At 41.7% G+C, this 26,948-nt stretch overlaps 1 protein-coding gene across 1 annotated transcript in view; it reads left to right on the top strand.

Moving 5' to 3' along the window:
- Positions 1–26,948, top strand: part of LOC110290239 (uncharacterized) — a 45,488-nt gene that overhangs the window by 15,749 nt on the left and 2,791 nt on the right. The window contains 3 exon segments of the mRNA XM_021156738.2: positions 8,664–8,902; positions 25,545–25,671; positions 25,868–25,928. Coding sequence (XP_021012397.2) covers positions 8,664–8,902; positions 25,545–25,671; positions 25,868–25,928 — 427 coding nt within the window.

The following is a 26,948-nucleotide window of genomic DNA, read 5'->3' as shown; positions in this document are numbered from 1 at the left end:
GGACAGGATCATGTATGGGGCAGACAGGAGAGATGTCCAAAGGTCCAGGAGAATGAATCAAAATATGATGCAGTGGGAGGTAGGGTGTGAGTGTGGGAAACCTCTAGAAAGTCCCAGAGATCTGGGGTGTGAAAGGCTACCAGGATTCAAGGGGATGTCATTAGCATAAATGCTCTACAGTGGGGAGATGGAACCTGAAGAGACTACCTCCAGTAGATAGACTTTGTCCCAAGTTGAGGGATGGGGCCACCCACCTATCTTCAAAAATTTTAACCTAGAATTGTTCCTGTCTAAAGGAAATGCAGGGACAAAAATGAAGCAGAGACTGAAGAAAAGGCCACCCAGTGACCAGGCCACCTTTGATCCATCCCATGCCTGCAGACCAAACCCAGAACCTATAGCTGATGTCATATTGTGCTTGCAGACAGGAGCCTGGCGTGGCTGTCCTCTGAGAGTCTCTACAAGAAACCGACTTGAGTCAAATGCAGATACTTACAGACCACCATTGGAATGAGGTTGGGGAACCATGTAGAAGAGTTAGGGAAAGGACTGAAGGAGCTGAGGGGGATTGCAACCCCACAGGAAGAATGACAGTGTCAACTAGCCTGGACTCCTCAGAACTCCTAGAAACTGAGCCAAAAACCCAAGAGAGCAGGGCTGCTCAGGGGCCCAGGGCACATGTGTAGCAAAGGTCTGTTTTGTCTGGCCTCAGTGTGAGAGGATGTGCTTAATCCCGTGGAAACTTGATGCCTCAGGGAAGAGAGGTGTTGGTGGGGGGTGAGTTTGAGGTGGGTGGTTATGAAGGCACACTCTCTGAGGGGTGGGGGAAGGGGGATGGGGTCAAGAACTCAGGGAAAAGGGACAAATAAGGGGGTACTTTTGGAATGTAAATAAATAAAATAATTTAATAAAAAGGAAAAGGAAAGGAAGAAAAGAAAAGAAAAGAAAAGAAAAGAAGAGAAAAGAAGAGAAAAGAAAAAAGAGTGAATATAATTTTGATTGGTTTCCTTAATTTCAGACAGGTTTTCATCTAGTACCCCAGCTGTCTTGATTCACTAAGTACACTATAATGAATAACACACATTGACTCTTTAAGTAGTTGTATATATTTAATCCTGTGTCTTTGGAGCATCATTCCTAGCATGATAATCTACTACAGAAGAGGGGGCTTCCAAGTGAATTGATATTGGTCTGGTTAGAAGTAAAGAAGAATGTTCTTAGCAGGGTGAGTTCTTCTTGGCAGTCTTGGCTGGTCAATCTTGGGATCATTCCTACTATAGAAGGCCACTTTCAACACGTGAGGTAAACTGAGAATGGGCATCGAGTCGGCAATTAATCACTCAGTCGACAATTCTCTGAGGGAAAAACATATTAATTCTCTGGTGCCAAGAAATGCTCTCTGGGTCCAGCTAAAATGGAAAAAAAAATATCTCTCTCTCTCTCTCTCTCTCTCTCTGTGTGTGTGTCTCTCTCTCTTTCTCTCTCTCTCTCTCTCTCACACACACATACACACACACACAGTGGATAAAGCAAACCTTTAACAACTTTATTTTTATTTATTTATTTATTTATTTTGCTCATAGCTTATATCCCCAGGAAGACCTCTCAAGCAGTTCAAAAATTACAGTGCTCTCTAGGGCCATAATAATTCTATTATTTTACATTCTGCACTATATCTCTCATAAAGTGCCATACTCCCAAAGAAGAATCAGAGCATAGCAAGGAATCAGACCAAAGCAAGGCCAATTCTAGGAGGGCAAATGCCAACTCTGTTGCTCCTTCTACAGCACCTTGAGATCACGATGCAATTCCCTGGACTACACAGGACTTAGGTGATTTTGTGTGCTTGAAACCCCTACTTATTCCCTGCACAAGCTAAGAAACCTTTTTGTTCTCCTTTCCCAACCCCACCCTCAAGGAGAATATGCTGGGCCACCACTGCCTTTCTCATTACTCACCCAGGAGTACCCAACAAGGGCTCAGTTTTTTTACCTTATATGGGCATCATCACAGATCCTAGTTCATAGAGCATCACCCCATGACCTAAACCCATCACCCCCCTTTGCTTTAGCCCAGACATGTGGTGTTATTATTTACAGTTAGTTTGGAGAAGATATGTCTTATGGCAGCCCATTTATTATATACATAGCAATCTTGCATGCATTTTGGGTGCTACTACAGGTGGTTAATTTATCTCCAGTCATTTTATCTTTAGAAAAGAAACTTATTCCAAATATTTTTGACAATAATAGAACTTTATCTGCAAATATGATGTTCTCTTGGAGGAATACATCTTGACTTCGCCTTTTTAAATATGAATACATAAAAGAAATAATTCATTTCCAATCTACGGGTTAGAACAAATGTTAACATGCATTTACTGATATTTGATCAACATAAAGCATTAAAAATCAAATGCTAGTTTATATAACCTTACTTATTCATATGTGTATGATATGTATGTTGTGGTTCATGGTAGATTTTTTTTTTCACTTGATCTGAGCTAGAGGCAGTTGTGAAAAGAAAACCTTGAGAATATGCATCCATAAGATTGGTCTTTAGTCTAACCCATGTGAGATTCTCCTGACTGATGTGAAAGAACTTAACCCATTCTGTACAGTGGCACCTTGGGCAGGTAGTTTTGGGAGACAAAAGAAAGTAGGTGATGGGGCTGGAGTGATGGCTCACTGAGTAAATGCAAACATTGCCCTTTCTGAGAACCAGAATTCAGTTCCCAACACAGACAAGAGATAGGTTAAACCTGCATGTCACAGTAGCTTCAGGGTAAACACTTCCCATTAGTTTTTGTCCTTCATGGACACTTTCATTCATGTGCATATGTTTACCCAACAGACACAGTGATTCTAGCACCATGCATTCAGTTTTCAACAAGAATGGCCTCTCAGTCTTTCAGCATTCAACATCATCTACAGCACAGTTTTCCACCTTCACCCTCTCCTAAAAACATTGTTCAAAGGCATAAACAGCCACAAATTCACATTATTTTTTCTACCACCAGCCTTACTCCTCTGACACCAACCCATTTCACTTATTTATTTATTTACATATTTATTTATTCAGTTATTGTTTAAAAATAAAGAAATAAAAATAGCCTGACCAATTCAACTTTTGAGAGAGAGGATTTGTTTTATTTAATACTTTTTGTGTATGGCAGTTTTGACTGCATGTACATCTATGCATCCCATGCATGCCTGATGCTTGTAGAGGCCAGAAAAGTAGGATTGATCCCCAAGGAACTGGAGTCACACATGGATGTGTGTCCTGTGAATACTGGGTCTCAAATCTGGGACCTCTAAAAGAGCAGCCAGTACTCTTAACCACCGAGACCCTTCTCCAGCCCCTTGACATCCTATTTGAATGTGCTGATAGCAACTATTTTTTTTAAACCTTCCTTGAACCACTTAGAAAGAAGAATAATGATTTCTAGTACAAATTAACAAACACATTCTAATAATGTTGGAAAATGAGAACCTCTTTTCTTGGCCGTAGCTCTTCCTAGAAAAGTATATGCTACCACTTGGAATTTCACATATGAATTTCAATACTTATCCTGGTTAAAATTTAATACACACAAAACATCACACACTCCCACAAAAACCCATATTAAAATGATATCTTTGTCACTGTTCTTTTGCTGTGAAGAGACAACCAACGCATCTCTTATAAAAGAAAGGATGTTAAAAAAACCAAAAAACATTCGTTTCAGATTTTATTTTCAATGATAAAACTAACATGAAGACTCTTCAAAAGGCAGAGAAATCATGGTTAAAGACAGAAGAACAAACGAATTTCATTACCTGAGACCTAGGAGATGATACGGTTACCTCAATGAAGTCTCAGTCTGAAGAGAAGATTCAGAAAGGGTAATGACTTCAAGAAGTGTGACAAAGAGGACAATAAAATAAACTACCCTTAATGGACTCCTAAGCAGAAATAAGAGTTTCTTTCTTTGCAATAAGGAGATCACTGATAAGAGACAGTGTTAAATTTTCCAAATGGAGAAAGGGCTTTCAACTTGAATTATGGCTCCCTGTGAAAAATAGTTCTTCCTAAGATTTAATGATCATATCCCAACTAGCTGCTGCTAATACCTCCATTCAGAATTTTTATTATGTTCATGTTTTTTCTTTTTTTTCTCTTTCTTTCTTTCTTTCTTTCTTTTTCTTTTTTGTAATTTCCTTCGATGGCAATGCCACACACACATTATAGGAAACATATGTCTGTCCCACCATGTTATACTATGGAAGTGACTCTGTAGAACAGTGTGGCCTCAAATTATTCATAGATATATATTTGCCTCTGAAGTGCTGGGATCATGCTATCATGCTTGGCAATATTAATTTTTGAAAATGATTGTATGTTCTAAATAACTGATATGATGTTCAGAGTGATTGTATTGTTCCAGCTTTCTAGTGCTTCTTTTATCTGTGTTATAAATTTTGTTCTTCTTTTCCTGTGTGTGTATGTGTGTGGACTATGTAGCATGGACTTTCCTAAAACACTTAAAGTGATCTTCCTGCCTCTGTGGTCTGAGTGCTGGGATTGAAGAAATGCACTACTATGTCCAGCTTGGACAATAAGGTTTATATTCTCTCTCTCTCTCTCTCTCTCTCTCTCTCTCTCTCTCTCTCTCTCTCTCTCTCTCTCTATCTCTCTATCTCTATCTCTCTCTCTCTCTCATACACACACACATTTTAGACACTACTTTATTTATATGAATGTTTTGCCTATGTTTTAGGGCGTTACTGCTATAAGCAGACACTGTGACCAAGGAAACTCTCATAAGGACAACATTTAATTGGGGCTGGCTTACAGGTGCAGAAGCTTAGTCCATTATCATCAAGGCTAGAATTGTAGCTTCTATGGAGACATTGTGCAGGAGGATCTGAGAGTTCTACATCTTTATCAGAAGGTTGCAAGGAGGACACTGGCTCCCAACTGGTTACTAGGAGGGACCTAATGCCCACCCCTACAGCCATACCTCCTAATAGTGCCACTCCCTGAACCAATCATATTCAAACAACCACATTCCAGTAACTGGTCCCTATAGGTTTGTTCAAACATACATGTCTATGGGGGCCACACTTAGCCATAGTATAATTTTTAAAAATACATTACAAACTCCCCGTAGTTTATAGTAGTCTCAAAAATGTTAAAATTTGCCAGGCGTGGTGGCGCACGCCTTTAATCCCAGCACTCGGGAGGCAGAGGCAGGCGGATTTCTGAGTTTGAGGCCAGCCTGGTCTACAAAGTGAGTTCCAGGACAGCCAGAGCTATACAGAGAAACCCTGTCTCAAAAAACAAAAACAAAAACAAAAAAAGTTAAAATTCCAAAGATCAAAGTCTCTTCTGAGATTCATCCAATCACTTAATTGTAATCCCCAAAGCATGACAGGAAACCAGTTGGGCAAACTCCAAACTCTGCATCTCCATGTCTGATGTCAAAGTGGTCTTCAGATCTCTAAGTCCTTTTTATCTTTGTTGACTGGAACAAACATTTCTCCTTGGCTGTTTCCACTCTGTTTGCAGCTTTCTTCAGCAGATATTCCATGGCTCTAGCATCTCTAACATCTTTGGGTATCCAAGGCAACTCTAAGGTTGCAGCTTCTTGTTTTAATATCTGGGATCCACACATGATCTTCCCTGCTCCTCACTTGGGTCATATCTCCAGCTCTGCTCTCTGTAGCACTTGACTCTACTTCACTGCTGCTGCTGTTCTTGGTGACCATCCTATGGTGCTGGCATCTCCAATACACTGTGGTCTTCTGCTGCAACTAGGAATCACCAAAATCCTTTCATGGGCTCTCTTCATGGTGTCAAACCTTAACTTCTTCGCATGACCCTTCAATTGTAGGCTGTCAACTGCACCTTCACCAATCAATGGCCTTCCTGGGTCTCTCACAGTCCCAAGCCTCAGTTGCTCTCCATGACGTCTTCATACCATCAAAACCACTAACACCTGGTTGATTCTTAAACATTACCAAATCCAACTGAAGTGCAAGGTACAATATTGGCTATCTCTGGAACATAGCTTCATTGTGCTCTTAGAAAACACTTTCCAGATATTACCTCGGTGATGCTAGGCTCTTCTTAACCATGACTAATTTCTTAGCTCAGGATAACTAGCATCAATTGTCCCAGTAGTAGCTTCTATATTTCTATTCTAAAGCCAGAGCCTCATAGCTGAAGCTGCTTAGTTCTGCTGCTTGTTTGAGCTGGAACATGCACTCCTTATTCTATTACATTATTACCATCTTTCTGTTTTCCAACTCCTTCATTGCCTAACCTTGGCTGTCCTGGAACTTGCTCTGTAGATTGACCTGGATGGAACTAAGAGATCTGTATGGCTCTCTCTTTTGAATTCTGGGATCAAAGGCTTGTACCACCACACCTGAACTTAAGCTTTTCTGTACTTGGAACTTGCTCTGCACAAGGCTGGCCTTGAACTCAGAGATCTTCTTGTCTCTGTCTCCTGAAATTAAAGGCATGTTCCATCATTCGTGGATCTAAGCTTTGTTGGTTGGGATCTTGCCCCAAAGCTACCACCCCCCCATATTTTGTTTATCTCCTTGTTCATTTGATTCAGCTTCATTTTACTTCCTGGTGCCCCATTATTACTTAAAACATACATTTTATATTTTTCCTTTCTCTGCTTGCTCCTTTTCATTAAAACACTCTTCATAAGACAAAACAAGAGAACAAGGTCTCTGCTGGGATTTTTTTTTAAGACTTCTTTTGTCAATGCAATTAATATAAATCTCTTTACCTTAGTCTCAGGTACACTCTTCAGACAAGGGCATAAAGCAACATCTTCTTCACCAAAAACAGTCTCTAGGCCAGATACTGAAGTTCTTCTACACTGAAACGTCTTGGGCCAGGTCTGCACAGTTCAAGTCACTCTCAGCAGCAGAGTCTTCCAAATACCTCCTGGGACAGCCCAGGAAGCCTCATAGAAACATCCCACTGCTTGCAACTACTCTGTGTCCCCCCAGCACACTCCCACCCAGCTACATAACAGAGGTAAGCAAGATTTCTGAATTCTTTTACATTGTTAAAATAAATAAATAAAATGTACCTGCTGTCTCCTAAGTATCAAGGAGCTGGGGTTATGGGCTGATGATTCATAGGATAATCAAAAGGGATCCTGGAATAAATAACCAAATTCATATGTAATTTAAAAAAAAAACAGGCTTTTGATCTGCATATGATGAGCTAGCAGGAAGATACTGCAGTACTTTTTAAAGTGTTTTTTCTGTAATGAGAGCTGAGCTATCTGGATATCTCTGGAAAGCCAACACAGCTCTTCAAGATTTTTTTTTTTCTAACATTCTAATGTCTGAGGTTAGAAATCCCAAGAATTACTTAGAGAGGTGACACAGCTCTGTTAAAATGTTTTCTAGCAGTTATCCAGAGAAGGCTATGTGAAGAGTGAACACAGCAGATTTTTTTTCCTTTCTGATTTTGATAACCCAAGAATTACTTTTAGAATTTTTCTAACAGTATTTTTGACTTGGTTGGAAAAACCAAGAATTTTTTCGATCAGTTTTTCTGACTTTGGTCAGAATACTGAGGAGCTATCCAGAGAGCTTTTAGAGGTTTTACTAGCAGAGAGAGCTGTCTCACTCAGAAAGCTAGCTGTCTCAACCACAGAGGTTTTAGAATAGAAAGTAAAATCTGTCTAGAGCAGAGCAGAACACACAGACACAGAGAAAGCAGTCTGGGAAGGCATCTCATCTGGAATGCTATCTCAGCAGAACATAAGCCAGCAGCTTGGACCCATGATTTGAGTTCAAGTTGCTTGTTTCCCTGTTGCTCTCGAACACCCCTTCTCTTAGGAACCCAGACCTAGGTGAGGTTGGTCCTCTGCATTAGTGTTCTCTGTTCTTTCTATACATTGATACATTTTTGTATCTATATATTTTGATACATTTATTGGTTAGATCACAGATGATTAACAGCTCCTTAGCCATCTACTTTTACAGCGTCATTTACTTGATGGTTAGCTAAGATTTTGTAATAGAAGATGAACATTCTAGAAGCATTTCTGTCCATCACTTTTATAATCTACATATATTTCTGCATGACTTTGAGCTAAGAATGCCCTTAAAAATCTCTGCTTTTACCTTGTGATCAAGTATAGAAGAGGATTTAACATAGCATCCATAGGGGTAGGCAAACCTATTTGTGAACGTATCCACATTCCCTAAGTAAAGTCTCAATGATTCCAAAAGGAAGAAGCGGAAGTGCCTACTGAGTGTTGTGACTGGAGCTCTGGAAAGCTCCAAATTTGCAATGTGGCCCACAGTGGAGAGAAGTGGGTAACTCAGCAAGAGCAAATTGGAGTTGTGGGTCTTCCCCTGACCAGGGTGGGGGGGAAAAGACCGGCAAGCAATTGGAAGAAAGACACAGGTGGTACTGAAATGCAAATTTCTACAGATCCGGAAAAGGACTGGTCTCAGACTGACAACCTGTGCCTGGAATTACTCCGCTGTGTCCCTTCAGCACACTCTAATCCTATGGGTGGTGTGTATGTCACTCCAGATTCACTAGCCAATCAGGACATCCAGCCGGATCTGCCACTCAAAAGAGAAGGCGGGCTCTTCCGGGTACGATCTTTCAAGTTCCTCTTTTAAAACTGGCAGTCTTGAATGTTTCTGTTGATGTGTTCTGTGTGCCGCTCCTGGGTGCGGGGAGCTCAGGCAAGCCCAGAAGTTCCGACTTGTTAAGTGCAGGGCGGTCTCCCACAAAGGGGAGGAGCAGGCGGCTGAGCCTAGGGGGCTGGAGTGCTGGGTCGTCCCTGGGCTCAGTAGTAAACAGCAGCCTGACAGAAGCTGTGACTTGTGAGGTTCCCTGTGGTCCTTTTCTCTCTCTGGACCCGGCTGTGGGCTCGGAATAACCTCATTAGGGTGGCTGCATCTACACAAAGCATCTGAGGAAAGGGCTTCTGTGTAGAAATACCCTTGGCAGGATGCCAAACTCGGAGAGCCCTAGTTTCTATAGCTTCTTCAGTAAGTTTTGCCCTTAGCATTTGGGCATTTTACAGGTAGGTATAAGATCCATTTCGAGTTAATTTTGTGGAGGCTGTAAAAGGCATCTCATGTGTCAGATAGCACTCAAATATTAAGCTGTGATGTAGAAGAGTAAAATTGATGTAAAGGATCGACTAATGCTTGTAGTGACGGCAAGTCGAATGTAGGTGAGGGAGGACTGCCCCTAAAACTCCACACAGGTATGTGCTATGCTAGAAAGGCCGATTGGAGAATAGGATGCTAGTGTACAGGTGGTAGTTTACCAGGACTGTCCAGACATTTGTCCACAAACCATAGGGTAGGAGACAACTCTGGTTTACAATCATGAACTAGCCCCATCCTGACTTCAAAGAGCAGGCCTCTAACAAGTGGCTCCAAGGGGCAAAATAGGGCCACAACCAACTTTAAGGCCTGGTGTGCCATAAAGGTCTGGTTTTCTTCTTGAGAAAAGCATCGTTTTGCCACATGGGCAAGACTACATCTGGTGACAACTCTTTGAAAAGGAAAAACACTGTTTTGGTGAGGACTGGCCTGGTCAAACAAGGCATAGAACAGCTCCTTCTAGGTCTCCAGAGCCAGTAACAGCCTGGGGCTTAGGCCCTGGGAGCTTCCCCTAAGGCCCTGAAGTGCTGGGAATAAAATAGAGCTCCTTCTCTAAAGCAAGGACGGTGCGGTGCTTGGGAGAGCGGGTGGTGGTCTGGGGCCAGGACCTTTGGGGTTGGCTTGCTTCAGATCCTGAGATCCCACCACATACGGCTGTGATTATCAGTCCCGAGTCCAGTGTGGGCTGGGTTAGTAATGTTTTTGAGAGGTTCTCTCTTCCTGTTTTTCCAGCTTTTTAAAATTAGATCCTTCCCGTGGTTTTCTCACTGTATAGTAGTTTGTGCTGACTTCATAGAAGTCTCCGATCTTGTTCCATTTTCCCCTGTAAGAAGTATACAAGATGCTGTTCTTCAGAAGCTTGTGTCACATAAGACAGCCTATCCAAGACACCCCCATCACAGCTTTGATACTTCCTTCCGTTTTTTTATTTTATTTATTTATTTATCCAGGCAGGGTTTCTCTGTGTAGCCCTGGCTGTCCTGGAACTCACTCTGTAGACCAGGCTGGCCTTGAACTCAGAAATCTGTCTGCCTGTGCCTCCCAAGTACTGAGATTAAAGGCGTTTGCCACCACTGCTTTCTTCTACTTTTCCAACCTTCTCATCTTCCGCCACCTCAAACTCAGGACCCCATCACCAAAGAGTGGCCTGCTGTTTCAGTGCACTGGTATACTTAATTCTGGCTATATCTTTTTCTGTGTAAATCTCCCATCTGTGGGACGTGCCGTCTCCAGTCCATATTTAAATTGTTTAAAATCTCTGTAGCCCTGGCTGTCCTGGAACTCACTCTGTAGACCAGGCTGGCTTGGAACTCAGAAATCCGTCTGCCTCTGCCTTCCAAGTGCTGGAATTAAAGGCGTGTGCCACCACTGCAAGGCTGGCACAAGCTTTTGATCCAGATCTTGTTTTGGGGCCTAAACCTAAGAGAGACTTACATGAGACAGCATATGTGGAATGTAAAAATCTGTTCTTGGCTGTCTCTTCTCTAAGCATTAGCCAGAGCTGAATGCATGCTGTCATTAAAGGGATTTTTTCTTAATTAATCTTGTAATCACTTATGGAGCAATTTCTCCTGGGGAAGGTACAAAAATTCTAGGAGACCTGCATCTTCTTCTCTGTTATAGAAGTGTTTTTAAGACAAGATATGTTGACTCAGGCACCTTTGATCTCAGTCTCATGCTCCCCAGGCAATAACCGTGTTTTCCTATGGGTGAAAACTCCTAAATTATTGAGATAAAGGATTGTACCACACCAGTGTTTTAAAATTCCTCATTTGAGTCGCGTAATGAACTGTTCATTTCAGCAACAGGTGAAGGGTTTTGCCTGTGGAGCATGCCTTCTGCCTTCAGACCAGAACAAGAGGAGCAGCTTACTGTGTATGCTGTTAGAAGAAACAGGATAGCCAATAGCTAGACCACAGACTAAAGTTCAAAGGAGTCAGCTGCGGGCATCACCATTATGAAGAAGGACTTAATTCATACAGGGTGAATGTCTTTGTAATTTTCCAGCATGTATTAATTTATGCATGTTGTGGTGGCTATTCCTGGTAGTCAACTTGACTACATCTGGAATGAACTCCAATCCAGAAATTGAGGGCACACTTGTGATCCAGATCTTTCGGCTTCTGACTTGGATGTTGACATGGGATGACACAAGCTTTTTTGTGTGTGTGACGGGAAAAGTGGTTCAAGACAGGATTTCTCTGTAGCCCTGGCTGTCCTGGAACTCACTCTGTAGACCAGGCTGGCTTGGAACTCAGAAATCCGTCTGCCTCTGCCTTCCAAGTGCTGGAATTAAAGGCGTGTGCCACCACTGCAAGGCTGGCACAAGCTTTTGATCCAGATCTTGTTTTGTTTTGTTTTGTTTTTTTGAGACAGGGTTTCTTTGTATAACCCTGACTGTCCTGGAACTCACTTTGTAGACCAGGCTGGCTTTGAACTCAGAAATCCACCTGCCTCTGCCTCCCGAGTGCTGGGATTAAAGGTGTGTGCCACCACCGCCTGGCTTGATCCAGATCTTGAGGCTTAGGGATCATGCAAAGCTTGGATCCAGACAAGGTCATACACACCTTTAGTCCCAGGAGACAGAGGAGGAAGACCTCTGAGTTCAAGGCCAGCCAGGGTTACAGTAAATTTCAAATCTGGGCAAGGTGGTACACACCTATAATCTGGGTCACACCTTCTGTTGGAGGCCTACATAAGGACTATGGAAGAAGGAAGGCTCCTCTTCCTCCTCCTCCTCTGTCCCCTTCTCTTCTTCCTCCTCGTCTTCCTTCTTGTTCTCTGCTTTGACTTATTTGCCAGCACATCTGTTGGATTCTACTTCTTCAGTATTCCAGCTGATACTGAAGACCAGCTGAAACACCTACCCTCTTGGGACTGAACAACTACTAGATTCTTGGACTTCCCATTCACAGTTGCTCATTGTTGGGTTAGTTGGAGTGCAGACTATAAGTCGTTCTAGTAAATTTCTTTAATATATAGAGATATTCCATAAGTTCTGTGACTCTAGAGAACCCTGACTAATACACATGTGAATAAAAATAGACCCTATGGGTGGGTGAACAAGTTGACTAGGTTAGCTGGAACGAATTAATATTGAATTTCCATTTAAGTTACTTAAAAAGATATGTGCAGTCCTCATTGGCACAGCTAATTCAGCTCAGAGATTTTATACACCTGCCATTGCCTGTGCATCAGGTTGGAGTTCTCAGCAGCTATCACTGCGCATCAGGACAAGGTCAAACACGATCTTGTTAATGTCATTCCCTCTACCAGAGTAGGCTATGCTCATTTTCAGAGTCATTTATACCTATGTGCTCTTTCAATTATATTGATATTTTTACAGTCAGTCAGTTGTTGATGTTACTTTTTAAATTTCATTTTCTTTATGTATTGCTGTTCTGAGCTCTTATTTTTATCATAAAATGTTCCCCATTCATTAAGAATTTCATTCCATTTTCTAAAGATGTTCCCTATATGTGTGTGTTTAGAGCAACATCTCCTGTAGCTCACCCTTCCCTTCTGCTGTGTAGTTAAGACTTGCTGTGAACATCTGATCCTGCCTCTGCTGCCCTGTGCCTGGAAGACTGTCCTGCTGCTCCTTTCATGCGGGGCTCCGACTGGTCAGTGAGAAGAGATATAGACCAGTGAATGGATGTCCTCCTACCTCCCTGGATTGGGGTGAGGGGACTACAAATAAAGAGGGACCTGTGTAAGCATTGAGTTCTCTGACCAACTTTGAATCTGGTGTAATCACAGCAGAGAAAAGGAGGGGAAGAAGGAAGGTGAGGGCCTTTCTGCCTTGACAGTAGTTGGCAATAGCAATGAGTAGTCAGGTAGTCAGTTTTAGACAATCAGTAAAAGTCCCAACTGGGCATCTAGGAGGCTCCCAGAGCAGGGCAATCACGAATCTGGATGAGGAACTGATCTTATTTCTAGAAACCAAATTTCTGTATTTAAGCTAGTTCAAGTAACACAAGATGTAGACAAACTGTCGTGGCTGTGCCTAACAGGAATGTTATTTTTCTCTGGCTTAAAATACACAATGTGAGTGAAAGATATGAGTAATACTTGATGGGCTCTAGGACATACGTTTAGTCCCTGAAGAATACTGGACCATAAACCATGTTTTAACTTTTAAAAATAACCTTTGATAGTACAATTAAATCATCCTTCTCCTTTCTCCCCGCTGTTAAGTGTGAAGCCCTGGGACAAATGGCTGAAGATCCTACTTAACAAATCAAAGCAAACCTGCCTGTCAGGTTCTCTCAGCAGACCTCAGTCCCTACCTGATCCTGGAATGGTTTGCAAACCTAGGCCTGTAGCCTGGGGGTTAGGCTGCCCTTCTTCCAGCTGCCATTCCTCCTGTAATCCAACCATGTTGGTTGCCTGCTCTTGTCAGATGTAAATCTACCACTTACCATCCTGATATCTTGGTCTGGCTCTTGTTTCTCCCCTCCTTCCTCTCTCCACATTTGTACCCTCTGGACTCTCCCAGATGTTCCTGTTCTGCCTATGCCAAGCAGTCATGTCCTTTCTTTTTTATTTGTTTTTTTTTTATTCACTTCCCATTAACTGCTTCTTGCTTTAAAATTGATGATCATGTTTTAATTATTGTTACTATTTGAATTTACTGACGTTTGGCTGCACGACTTCCCAACTATGAGTAGAGATGGCTGCAGTGGACATTATGTGTCATGGACTATGCAAACAAAGAACTCTAGTGTCTTGGAAGAGGAAAATAAGTGCTTTGAGCGTCTAGAAAAATCTATTAAATACGGTCTTCCCAGATAAGAACTCTGTCTGCACCTAGGATGGAAGGGTCATTTGCTCTCTGATCCTCAGAAGAGGAGGCCCAGCTGGGTTTTCTAAGCTAATGAGGGACCCTGGCAGGCTTAGCAATCAGGATCATCAGTGGATTGCAGATTCTTTACAGGATTCTCCTCAGATACATCTGCAGCAAGCTGTGAGGAAGACCATAAGCTGTGCCATGGTTATTGTGGTGGCCACTGTCCCCAAGCCAGGAGAACATGCTTGCTGAGCTCTCAGAGTTTGATCTGCTGTGACTGAGATGAACTGTGAGTCAGACTGTGGTTCTATTGGTCAATGTGGTGATCTGAGCCCAAGCCCTTGTCCTATTCCCCTTCCTGAGTGTGGATTTCCTGGGAGGGGGAGGCTTAAGAGCACTGGCAGTGTAAAGCTGTCCAGTGTGATGACAAAGGCAGTTGTTTGCTGTGCATACAGTAGGGAGACAGACTGGGAAACTGGAGGTCTGGTTTCCATAAGTACTGACCCTTGCATTCCACACTCAGTGTTCTGTGACAAATTATATAAGAAGTTTCGAAATTGATAGAAAGGAGGTGATAGGGATGATCCTTCAGCAATATTTGTTTAGAATCCTGTTACCTTTCCACTACAGCCAGCCACAATGGCGTGATTCAGAGAAATTCAATTCCAGGGTACAAAAGGAATTTCTAAATTGCAGAATTTCTTAGGTGTGCATGGTGATGGGTAGGTGAATTAGACAGATTGCACATGTTGTGACAGAATCCATGTGATAAGAAGCAGACGTTAAGATGGTCTTCAACATTGTTTTGTGTATAGGCTTCAGTGGGGCTGGGTCTGCATAAAACCACGAGGGGTCATGAGGCGCTGCAGAGTCATAGCCCACCTTTCTGATAACCCCATTTACAGAGACAGCTCTAGAGCATGGGGCGAAAATATAGCAGCTTAGGGAACTATTTGAGTAGTTTTTATAAGAACATGATGTCCGTGTTTGTTTCATTTGTACACCCATACAATCACAGGTAACGTTGGTCAAGTTCACATTCTTACCTGGTGTACTTTCCTTAAGTTCTTAGGTGAAAACTTGAATATGTTTTTAGGCTTATGTTTTTGGCTTTTTCTCTCCATCCTCACAGTTTGTCACAAATATTATACATATTCTGGATTATTGTTATCTTTGTTATAAGGACAGAAGTCACATTATCCCAGTGTGTGTATTATTTCTTTATATTCCTATTGAGAATTCTGAGTTTTCTCATGACATACAGCTTTGGAATCAATGGTCCTGTTATATATTTTTAGGATTTTTTTCCTCTTTTTAAAAAAAATATTTACTATTGTTTTTATTTATTAACAGTCCAGTCATTGCCCCTGCCTCCCAGCTCCACCTCCCACAGTTCCTCATCTCATTCCTCCTCTCCCCTGTCTTTGAGAGGATGCTTCCCCCCCCCCCCGGCCCCCACACCAGACCTCAAGTCTCTAGAGGATTAGGCCCTCTTCTCCCACTGAGCCCAGATCAGGCAGTCTTCTTATATATATGGTTCAGGGGCCTCAGACCAGCTCATGCTGCCTGGTTGGTGGCTCAGTGTCTGGGAGCTCCCAGGGGTCTAGGTTAGTTGAGACTGCTGGTCTTCCGATGGGGTTGCCTTCTTCCTCGGCTTGTTTCAACCTTCTTCTAATTCAACAATAGGGGTCCAATGGTTGGGTTGTATCTGCATCTGTCTCAGTCAGCTGCTGGTTGGTCCTCTCAGAGGACTAGGTTCCTGTCTCTAAGCACACCATAGCATCATTAATAGTGGCAGGCCTTAGTGACTTTCCAGGAGATGGATCCCAAGTTGAACCAGTAACTGGACTGTCTTTTCCTCAGTCTCTTCTCCATTTTTGTCTCTGCAGTTCTTTTAGAGAGTAACAATTCTGGGTCAGAAGTTTTGACTGTTGGTTGGCAACCCCATCCCTCCACTTGAAACCCTGACTATCTACTGGAGGTGGACTTTCCCCACTGTTGGACGTTTCATAATGTCACTCTTCTTGAGTCCTGAGAGTCTCTAGCCTCCCAGGTCTCTGGTACTTTCTAGATGGTCCCCCACCTCTCACCCTCTTAAGGCGGCATATTTCCATTCATTTTACTGGTCCTTTGGTCTTCTTTCCTGTCTCCTCCCACCCCCATACCTTATCCTGTTCCCCTTTTCTCCTCCCTGTACCCTTTCCCACCCAGATCCACCCCCCTGCCTCCGTGATTATTTTTGCCCCTTCTAAGTGAGACTGAAGCATCCTTACTTGAGCTTTTCTGCTTGTAAAATTTCTTTTTTTTTTTTTTAAAGATTTATTCATTACTATATCTAAGTACACTGTGGCTATCTTCAGATGCACCAGAAGAGGGCGTCAGATCTCATTACAGATGGTTGTGAGGCACCATGTGGTTGCTGGGATTTGAACTCAGGACCTTCGGAAGAGCAGTACTATTAAGTTCTGTAGCTTATATCCTAGGTATTTTGTACTTTTTGTTGTTGTTTGTTTGTTTGTTTGTTTGTTTGTTTGTTTTTTGGTTTTTCGAGACAGGGTTTCTCTGTATAGCTCTGGCTGTCCTGGAACTCACTTTGTAGACCAGGCTGGCCTCGAACTCAGAAATCCACCTGCCTCTGCCTCCTGAGTGCTGGGATTAAAGGCGTGCGCCACCACGCCCGGCTTTATTTTGTACTTTTTGGCTAATATCCACTTATTAGTGAATACATAACATGCATGTCCTTTTAGGTCTGGGCTACCTCACTCATGGTGATATTTTCTTTGTTTCTTTGTTTCTTTTTTTTTTTTTTTTTTTTGAGACAGGGTTTCTCTGTGTAGCCCGGGGCTGTCCTCACTTTGTAGACCAGGCTGGCCTTGAACTCAGAAATCCGCCTGCCTCTGCCTCCTCCCAAGTGCTGGGATTAAAGGTGTGTGCCACCACCGCCCGGCTGTGGTAATATTTTCTAATTCCATTCATTTGCCTGCAAAACTCGTAATGTCCTCATTCTCAATAGATGAGTAGCATTCCCTAGTGTAAGTGAACTATGTTTTCTGTATCCATTCCTTGGGTGAGGGACATCTTGGGTGTTTCCAGCTTCTGGCTATTATAGATAAGGCTGCTATGAACATGATGGAGCAATCTCCTTGTGGTATGGTAGAACATCTTTTGGGTATGTGTCCAAGAATGCTATAGCTGGGTTTTCAGGTATATCGATTTCCAATTTTCTGAGGAACCTCCAGATTGATTTCCAGAGTGGTTGTACCAGTTTGCAATTCCACCAGCAATGGAATAGTGTTCCTTTCTCCATATCCTTGACAGCATGTGCTGTCACCAGAGGTTTTAATTTTAGACACCCTGATTGGTGTAAGGTAATCTCAGGGTTATTTTGATTTACATTTCCCTGATGACTAAAGACTTTGAACATTTCTTTCAGTGTTTCTTGAACATTTGAGATTCCTTTGTTGTGAAGTCTCTGTTTAGCTGTGTACCCTATTTTTAAATTGGGTTGCTTGGTTATTTCAAGGTTAGTTTTTTGAGTTCTTTATATATTTTGGATATTAGCCCTCTATTGGATGTGGGGTTAGTGAAGATTTTTTTTCCCCAATCTGTGTGTTGGTGATTTGTCCTATTGACACTGTCTTTTGCCTTAAAGAATCTTTTCACAATTGCTCTGTAGTACAGCTTGAGGTCAGGCATGGTGATTCCACCAGAGGTTCTTTTATTATTGAGAATAGTTTTTGCTCTCCTAGTTTTTTTGTTATTCCAGATGAATTTGCAAATTGCCCTTTCTAATTCGTTGAAGAATTGAGTAGGAATTTTGATGGGGATTGCATTGAATCTGCCATTTTTACAATATTGATCCTGCCAATCCACGAGCATGGGAGATCTTTCTATCTTCTGAGATCTTCTTTAATTTCTTTCTTCAGAGACTTGAAGTTCTTATCATACAGATCTTTCACTTCCTTAGAGTCACACCAAGGTATTTTATATTGTTTGTGACTATTGTGAAGGGTGTTGTTTCCCTAATTTCTTTTTTGACCTGTTTATCCTTTGTTTAGAGAAAGGCCACTGATTTGTTTGTGTTAATTTTATATCCAGTTACTGCACTGCATGGTCCTGGTACAGTGATAGACAGGTCGATCAATGGAATAGAATTGAAGATCCAGAAATGGACCCACATACCTATGGTCACTTGATCTTTGACAAGGGAGCTAAAACCATCCAGTGGAAAAAAAGACAGCATTTTCAACAAATGGTGCTAACACAACTGGCTGTTATCATGTAGAAGAATGCAAATTGATCCATACTTATCTCCTTGTACAAAGCTCAAGTCTAAGTGGATCAAAGAACTCCACATAAAACCTGAGACACTGAAACTTATAGAGGAGGAAGTGGGGAAAAGCCTCCAAGATATGGGCATAGGGGAAAAATTCCTGAACAGAACACCAATGGCTTGTGCTGTAAGATCAAGAATCGACAAATGGGACCTCATAAAATTGCAAAGCTTCTGTAAGGCAAAAGACACTGTCAATAAGACAAAACGGCAACCAATCGACTGAAAATTGAAAATTGCTTTTTCCTACATCTGTGAAGAATTGAGCTGGAATTCAATGGGAATTGCATTGAATCTGTAGATTGCTTTCAGCAAGATGGCCATTTTTACTATATTAATCCCGTCAATCCATGAGCATGGGAGATCTTTCCATACTCTGAGATCTTCTTTGATTTCTTTCTTCATAGTCTTGAAGTTCTTGTCATACAGATGTTTCACTTGCTTTGTTAGAGACACACCAAGGTATTTTATATTATTTGTAACTATTGTGAATGGTGTCATTTCCCTAATTTCTTTCGGGGCTTGTTTATCCTTTGAGTAGAGGAAGGCTACTAATTTGCTTGAGTTAATTTGTATCCGTTTGATCTCCTTTTGTTGTCAGATTCCTCTGGCTAGGACTTTGAGTACTATATTGAGTAGGTAGGGAGAAAGTAGGCAGCCTTGTCTAGTCCCTGACTTTAGATTTTAGTGGGATTGCTTCAAGTTTCTCTCCATTTAGTTTGATGTTGGTTACTGGTTTCCAGTATATTGCTTTTATTATGTTTAGGTATGGGCCTTGAAGTCCTGATCTTTCCAAGACTTTTTCTATGAAGGGGTGTTGAATTTTGTCAAGTGCTGTCTCAGTATCTAACGAGTTGATTATATGTTTTTTTTTTTTTTAATTTATGTGCATAGTGGATTTATGTGCATATGTGACTGTGAAAGACAGCTTGTTTTGGTTGAGCAAAGCTTGCTCCAGAGACCCAGTAGAAAACTCTACAAGGGATGGAAAGTGAGCCACATTCCCAGAGACAGGTGCCTGACACCACAGAGCCCCCAACTCCCTAATTCTGTGACTATCAGTCACACAGACAAAGTCCCAAGCTCCTGACATTCTAGCTAGAGTCTACCCTCACAGTTACCTGACAGTAGCCATGTATGCTCCTCCCCACAACTACCCTGCAACTACAAGATAGCCCAGCCCACTATAAAAGTGACTGTTTTGCCCCTCCCCTCTCTCTTTAGCTCTTACCTTTCTTACTCTCATCTCTAGCTCCCTTTCCCCCCCCTCCCTTACCCTTTCTCTCCACATGGCCATTGCAGGCCTCTCTCTCTTTTTCCTTCTCTCTTTCTCTGTGCCTTTCCACAATAAAGCTCTAAAACCATAGACCATCTCTGTTCATCAAGGCCCGCTATGCTTGAATGATGGAATAGGCTTTCCCCTAAAGAGTGTCTGACCTCCCACTGGAAGGCCTTCCTGCACTCCAGCCATAGACCGAACCAAGGACTCTTGCCCACGTGGAAACCACCCAGTGCCCCCTCTCTCCTTGCCCTCTCCTCTCTCCCTGCCCTCCCCTCTCTTCGGCTCTGGGGATGACTCAGCTGCCCCTGGGCCTACACTTTGTTCTCAGCTCTTCCATGATGTCCAGCAGCATCTGGGATGCCCGAGACTAAGAACCTGTTATCTCTGGCCTCCATGAGGCCCAGAGACCTTGGACTGCCCTTTGTCCTCACCCCCTCGCCCCCGCCCCGCTATGATCCATGGAGTCCCACAGCCAACCACCCACTGGGCTGAGTGGAGAGTGTGCAGCCCACCAAGAGCACTGGAACTCTGGCAGGGTATCCCCGGGGGTCCCAGTTACTTCCAGTGTTGGAGCGGATGTTCTAGCCACCACCCTTATGATCCTGGGAATTTTAGAGTATCTGGGAGTCCAGGTTCTTCTGGGTGTTGTGGGATTGAGTACAGAGATAGTGCCCAAGGTCTGCTCAGGGCACTGGCTCAGACCAGAAGGGGTGCTACTTGTTTTTATCTTCTGAATACTTAATATGTTATGGGTTCCTTGAGTTTTTGTTGGTTTGGGGACTTTCTGTGGAGGAACAGCTTTAGTTTCTCTTCTTGATCCTAAAGTCTCACGTCTGTGTGTTTATTGGCAAATCTATCCTTTCCAGTTGTTGTAATCATCAATGTTTGGGGCTTTGTTACAGTGATTAGTGTGGGTAACACGTTGGTTTAGAGTTATTAAAACTTTCTCATATTATTTTCTGTTTCATAATTAGCTTCAGTTTTCAACATTTCAGAGCATATAATCACCTCGAGGGAACCTCAATTGAGGATGTGCCCCATAAACATAGCTGGTTGGTATGCCTGATGTTTGAAGGCACTTCCACTGAGGGTGGCATTCTCCCTAAGCAAGTGTGCCTGAGCAGGATAAGAGAGCCAAATAGCTGAGCAAGGGATAGTGACCAAACAAGAGAGCAATCCAGGAACAATGTTTCCCATGTAGTTTTTCTTTTGCCTGTATTTTCTATCTACAGTTTCTGTCTTAAGGTCTGAAATGATGGACAGATACATCAAGAAAATCCATTTGTTATTCATGTAGCAAGTTAGAACAAAAAAAAAATGGTACCAAAAAAAAAAAAAAAAGATTTTGATTCTGGACAGAACCTGGGAATGTTTTCTTTTGGAGGAATGTGGAAGACGTAAGGACTGAGATGGCAAACAGCATAGAAATCTGTACATAGATCTTCATCTGCTGTTCTTGTAGGACCTGGCAGATGACACTGTTTAGACTAATACAGGCAGAGGAAGTTGAGGTCATAAGGTTTTGGGGGGAAATAGATGTCATGAAAATTTTAGCCAAAGGCCATGTGTGATATTTTGGCTCCAATGATTCTATTCTGCACATGCCCCAAGGAACTGAGTGGGGAAAAATTCAAAGATAAGGGGCTGATTCTTAGTTGGAATATTGAATTTGTTAGATGGTTATTACCTTGACTCATTCAGGATTATAGTGGGAAGAAAAACAGCAAGTGATGTAGAAAGAAAGAAAGTCTGCGGTTTTTAGAGAAAACCAGCACTAGGTAGTTTCAGATGGCAATCAGTGCTGAAATAAAGGCAGGAATTTTCAGGGACATTATCACCATTAAAAAGAAAGCCCTTACCATTTTCAACAAATGGTCCTGGTTCAACTGGAGGTCAGCATGTAGAAGAATGCAAATTGATTCATTCTTATCTCCTTGTACAAAGCTCAAGTTCAGGTGGATCAAGGACCTCCACTTAAAACCAGACACACTGAAACTAATAGAAGAGAAAGTAGGGAAGAGCCTTGAATACATGGGCACAGGGGAAAGTTCCTGAACAGAACACCAATGGCTTATGCTCTATGATCAAGAATTGACAAATGGGACCTCACAAAATTGCAAAGCTTCTGTAAGGCACAGGACACTTTCAATAGGACAAAACTGCAACCAACAGACTGGGAAAAGATCTTTACCAATCCTACTTCTGATAGAGGGCTAATATCCAATATATACAAAGAACTTAGTAAGTTAGACTCCAGAAAACAAGATAACCGTATTAAAAAATGCTGTACAGAGCTAAACAAAGAATTCTCAACTGAGGAATGGTAGAGAAGCACCTAAAGAAATGTTCAACATCCTTAGTCATCAGGGAAATGCAAATCAAAACAACCCTGAGATTCCACCTCACACCAGTTAGAATGGCTAAGATCAAAAACTCAGGTGACAGCAGATGCTGACAAGGAAGTGAAGAAAGAGGAACACTCCTCCACTGTTGGTGAGATTGCAAGCTGGTACAATCACTCTGGAAATCAATCTGGCAGTTCTTCAGAAAATTGGACATGGTACTACCTGAGGACCCAGCTATACCACTCCTGGGCATATACTGAAAAGACGTTCCAACATATAACAAGGACACATGCTCCTCTATGTTCATAGCAGCCTTATTTATAATAGCCAGAAGCTGAAATGAACCCAGATGTCCCTCAACAGAGGAATGGATACAGAAAATGTGGTATATTTACAAAATGGTGTACTACTCAGCTATTAAAAATGATGAATTCATGAAGTTCTTAGACAAATGGATGGAACTAGAAAATATCCTGAGTGAGGTAACCAAATCACAAAAGAACACACATGGTATGCACTCACTAATAAGTGGATATTAGCCCAGAAGTTCGGAATACCCAGACAAGTTTAGAGCCTAACAAATACAGAGGTGGATGCTCTCAGCCAACCATTGAACTGATCATGGGGTCCCCAGTGGAGGAGATAAAGAAAGAAATGAACTGAAGGTGTTTCCAAACACCTTCATAGGAGAAACAATATCAACCATCCAGACCCCCTAGAGCTCCCAGGGACTAGTCCACCAACTAAAGAGTACACATGGAGTGACCCATGGCTCCAGCAGTATACGTAGCAGAGGATGGCCTTGTTGCACATCAATGGGAGGGTGGCCTTTGGTCCTGTGAAGGCTCGCTGTCCCAGTGTAGGGGAATGCCAGGACGGGGATGCAGGAATGGGTAGGTGGGAGGGGTGATGGGATAGGGGGTTTTTGGAAGTGAAACCAGGAAAGAGCATAACATTTGAAATGTAAATAAAGAAAATATGTAATAAAAAATAATTTTAACAAAGAAAGCCCTCGCTCTGGATTGGATACCTAAGAAGGTATCCTAACACTCCCTGCTAACCCTTCAATTAACAGAAGGAGTAGGCAAAGTGATTCCTAGTCCAATAAAGGAACTTCATATAAAACCTGCTAAAACTATGGTCCACCTTTGGCAGGGTCCATCCCAATTTAGGAGCCAAACTTCCCAGGCTCACCCATATTGTGCTGGTCCTGGAATCAAGAGGATGCAAAATATACAGTCATTGATTCTCCAATTCTTGTTTCTATACAGCACTATTCCATCCATCTTTGGTAGAGTCTGAACCCCAGTGAGTATATTATAAGAGTACATTGCATGAAGCTGTGAGGATGAAGCCTGAGTTGCATTTTGAGACCACAAGATGTTGATATTCATAAGCTATGAGGAATCTCCGATGGAGAAGTGCATATAGGGAGTGGACGTACTGAAACTGAGAGATGTATGAGAGGTTGCAGAGATAGAGCCATCTAAGCCCTTTGAAACAGAAGCCCCATGTGTCTGAGACAGACCTATAGAATTTGGTGTTTGCCCTGTTAGGTTTCTTGCCTTGGTCCAACTGACACATTCCTCTCTATTGGAATGGCAAAGGGTATTCTGTGCCAATGCATGTTGAAAAGATATAACTTGTTTTCTGATTTTACAAGATGTGGCAATTGAGATATTACCTTGAGTGTCAAGAGTGTTTGGACATGCCGGGCGATGGTGGCACACACCTTTATTCTCAACACTTGGGAGGCAGAGGCAGGCGAATTTCTGAGTTTGAGGACAGCTGGTCTACAGAGCGAGTTCCAGGACAGCCAGAGCAACACAAAAGAACCCTGCCTCAAAAAACAAACAAACAAACAAACAAACAAACAAACACAAAGTGTTTGGACATTTCAACAGTATAGAGGCTGTTGCAGACTATTAGGATCATTGAGTTTAGACTAAATATATTTTCGTGATAAGATGACCATCCATGATCCTAGAGTCACAATGTACTTGATAGAATCAGAAAAAACTCATAGATATGATGATGTCTGTGAACACTTGTTTCTCCTTTGTGAAGAGCATATGGAAGTTTTTGTAGGAAAGGTCTTTGTAGATAAGTTATTGGGTATGATATTTGTGTGTTTATACACTCAACCCATTTCCTGTTTTGTGTCTGGTGTGTTGTGATTGAAACTGATCAGTCAGCTTCTTTTAGTGTTGTCATGTGCTCACCATTGATGACTGTCCATAAGTCACATAAGATACAGTAGAAACAATTGCTCTTCATGCTAAGCCATTTTGCAAGCCTCATATTTTTATGTTTTTAATTTGGTTGCTTTTGTTTTTTGTTTTGGAGACAAAGTATCTCTGTGTGGCCCTGGCTGTCCTGAAGTAGGTATGTAGACCAGGCAGACCTTGAATATAGTGATCCATCTGACTCTGACTTCAGAGTCCTGGGATTAGATGTGGGCCAAAATGCCTGGCTTGTTTTGTTTTTATATTATTAACTGATGGGCTTGAAATATAGGTTTTTGTACATGCAAGCATATGCTCTTTTGTTGAGGTTCATCCACTCTTGAATTTTGAAATTGAGCAGAGAGTATATTATTTTTCTCAGGATTCATGGCATTCATACTACCTGGGCCTTCTGAGTCATTGGATTATTGGAGTGTAACATTATTACTACCTGTTGTGCTTGTTTTGAATTTCCTGAATGAATATGAGAATTTTGCCTATATACATGAGTGTGTGTGTGTGTGTGTGTGTATGTGTGTGTGTATCATGTGTGCCTGATTCTAAAGAGCTTCTGAACGTGGTATAATGGATACTTTTGAGCCTCCATGTAAATCCTGGCAATTAACCCTAATACGATTAATGGCATGACCAGCCATAGCTCTGAAGAGCCATCTCTCCTACCCTATGTTGCTTTTTCTGATCAACATTTATATTGCTAATATTTTCATCTGTCCATTTGTAACTGTTTAAACATGCATTAATTTGTAGTAAGATCTTATTAATGTTATAGTTTAAACTGTGGCACGTGAGGTTTCTAGAAGATGAATACAGAACTGGAGTGAATGTATAGTTCTTTGTAGGGACTTGAGTAAATACCGAGTTTTTTCTTTTTCTTTTTTGTTTGTGTGATTCATTGATTGATTTTTGCAGGGGAGTTGGGGTATTAATATGTACTTCTTACTGTCCTGGAACTCGTTTCATGTTCCATGCATGAGGCTGGCATCCAACTCTATGAGATACACCTGGATCTAGCTGCCTCCTGAGTGCTGGGAGTAAAGGCATGAGTAATACACCCAGTGTGCTTATCATTTTTTAGTTAGTAATTGTTCATACAGTTTACCTGATGTGTGCTCAGCACTGTTGAACTGTTTACTTGTGTGTCTTTATGTCTGTTAGTTGCCATTTTTCCTGTAAGACTTTATCCTTTTCAAGGGTGCAGAAATGACAGAGGTGAAGCTCATTCATTGTTCAGTTTCTTTCTAAAATACCTTGACTACATTAGAGTGTCTATGTCAGGAGCCAAGTATTTCATTCTGGTGTAAGCACCAGAATGACATAAATATATTGTCAATGAAGTGTACAGTTACAGTGTTGTCAGGGTCATGCTTTCTCATGTACACATGTATGGGATCTTCTAGGATGTAGTGACCTATGATGATGTGCATGTGAACTTCACGTGGGAAGAGTGGGCTTTGCTGGATCCTTCTCAGAAGAGTCTATACAAAGAAGTGATGCTGGAGACCTACAGGAATCTCGCTGCTAAAGGTAATACAGTGAATTTCCTTTCACTTTTTAAAATCTGGGGTGACTGTATCTTTGTTATTTTTTGAAATTTCAGTTGAGAATGAGGAAGGATGAGGTGAATATATCAGTCATGGTTCTAAGGTTCTCTGGATATAGTAACTTAAATTTTGCCTAGTTCCCAATAATATAACATATATTCTTTGGTACTATATTTCAGGCTACTATTGGAAAGACCATAATATTGAAGGACATTTTCAAAATTCTAGAAGAAATGGCAGGTAATTTTCATGTGCAAGCTGATAAGAAATGCCTCTGAAGAATGTTTTTAGTATGTCCTGCCAGTTTTAAAGAAAACCAACAGGGTAAAAACAGCACTGCTTTAAGTTTTAGATGATTATTAAAATCTCGCAAAACTGTGTACTGTGCCAGGTATAATTTCATTTGTGTTTGCCAGGCATTTCTCTGAGTACAGAGAGAAGGAAATAATGCCTTAACAGAGCTCACCATTTGAATTATAGCCCAGTAGAGTTAGTTATGCTATACAACTGTCCAAACCTTCTAATAAGCAAATAGTCCATAGTAAAGCTGGTGCTACTTTTGTAATAACATTGCTAAGTTTAGTGAGATGGGTAGTTTAGAAAGTCAAGAATGCTATTGTGGAGAAACTTTAATCCCTGTACCACATCTGTATGAGGAATAAAGGTCAAACTGTGTGAATTCAATGTGGAACCCTTTAAAAAAAAGATTTATTTATTTAATTATTTATCTTATATATATGAGTACACTTAGTTGTCTTCAGACACACCAGAAGAGGGTATCATATCAGATTGCAGATGGTTGTGAGCCACCATGTAGTTGCTGGGAATTGAACTCAGGACCTTTAGAAGAACAGTCAGTGCTCTTAACCACTGAGCCATCTCTCCAACCTCCCTGTGTGAAACCCTTTTACTTGTTATTCTTCTTTAAATAGGGATGTCATATGTCACAATGGATACAAGCCATGTGAACATAAGGAATGTTGAAAGAAACACCAAACCTCTCCCTCTGCCAGCACAATTAGAAGATATAAAGTTCTCCCCACTTTGAGTAGCCGTTCTAAATGTGCTACAAGTTTACAAATAATTGGTTTTCTAACTTTACTGGTGATATCTACAAACTTGTACTGCAGAAAACTGCTGAGTACTAGTGCTATGGAATTCTGATTGTCTTGGTTCATTTTGCAAATGTAGTGTGACTCACACTATAGAAAAACTTAATGAATGCAATCAGTGTGGTAGAACTTTGAGTTCTTTCAGTTC

Source organism: Mus caroli, unplaced genomic scaffold (genome assembly GCF_978045245.1).
Source record: "Mus caroli unplaced genomic scaffold, Mus_caroli_1 scaffold_2, whole genome shotgun sequence".
NCBI classification, from domain to species: Eukaryota; Metazoa; Chordata; class Mammalia; order Rodentia; family Muridae; genus Mus; species Mus caroli.
The sequence above is the reverse complement of the archived record's forward strand: the minus strand, read 5'-3'. Positions and strand labels throughout refer to the sequence as shown.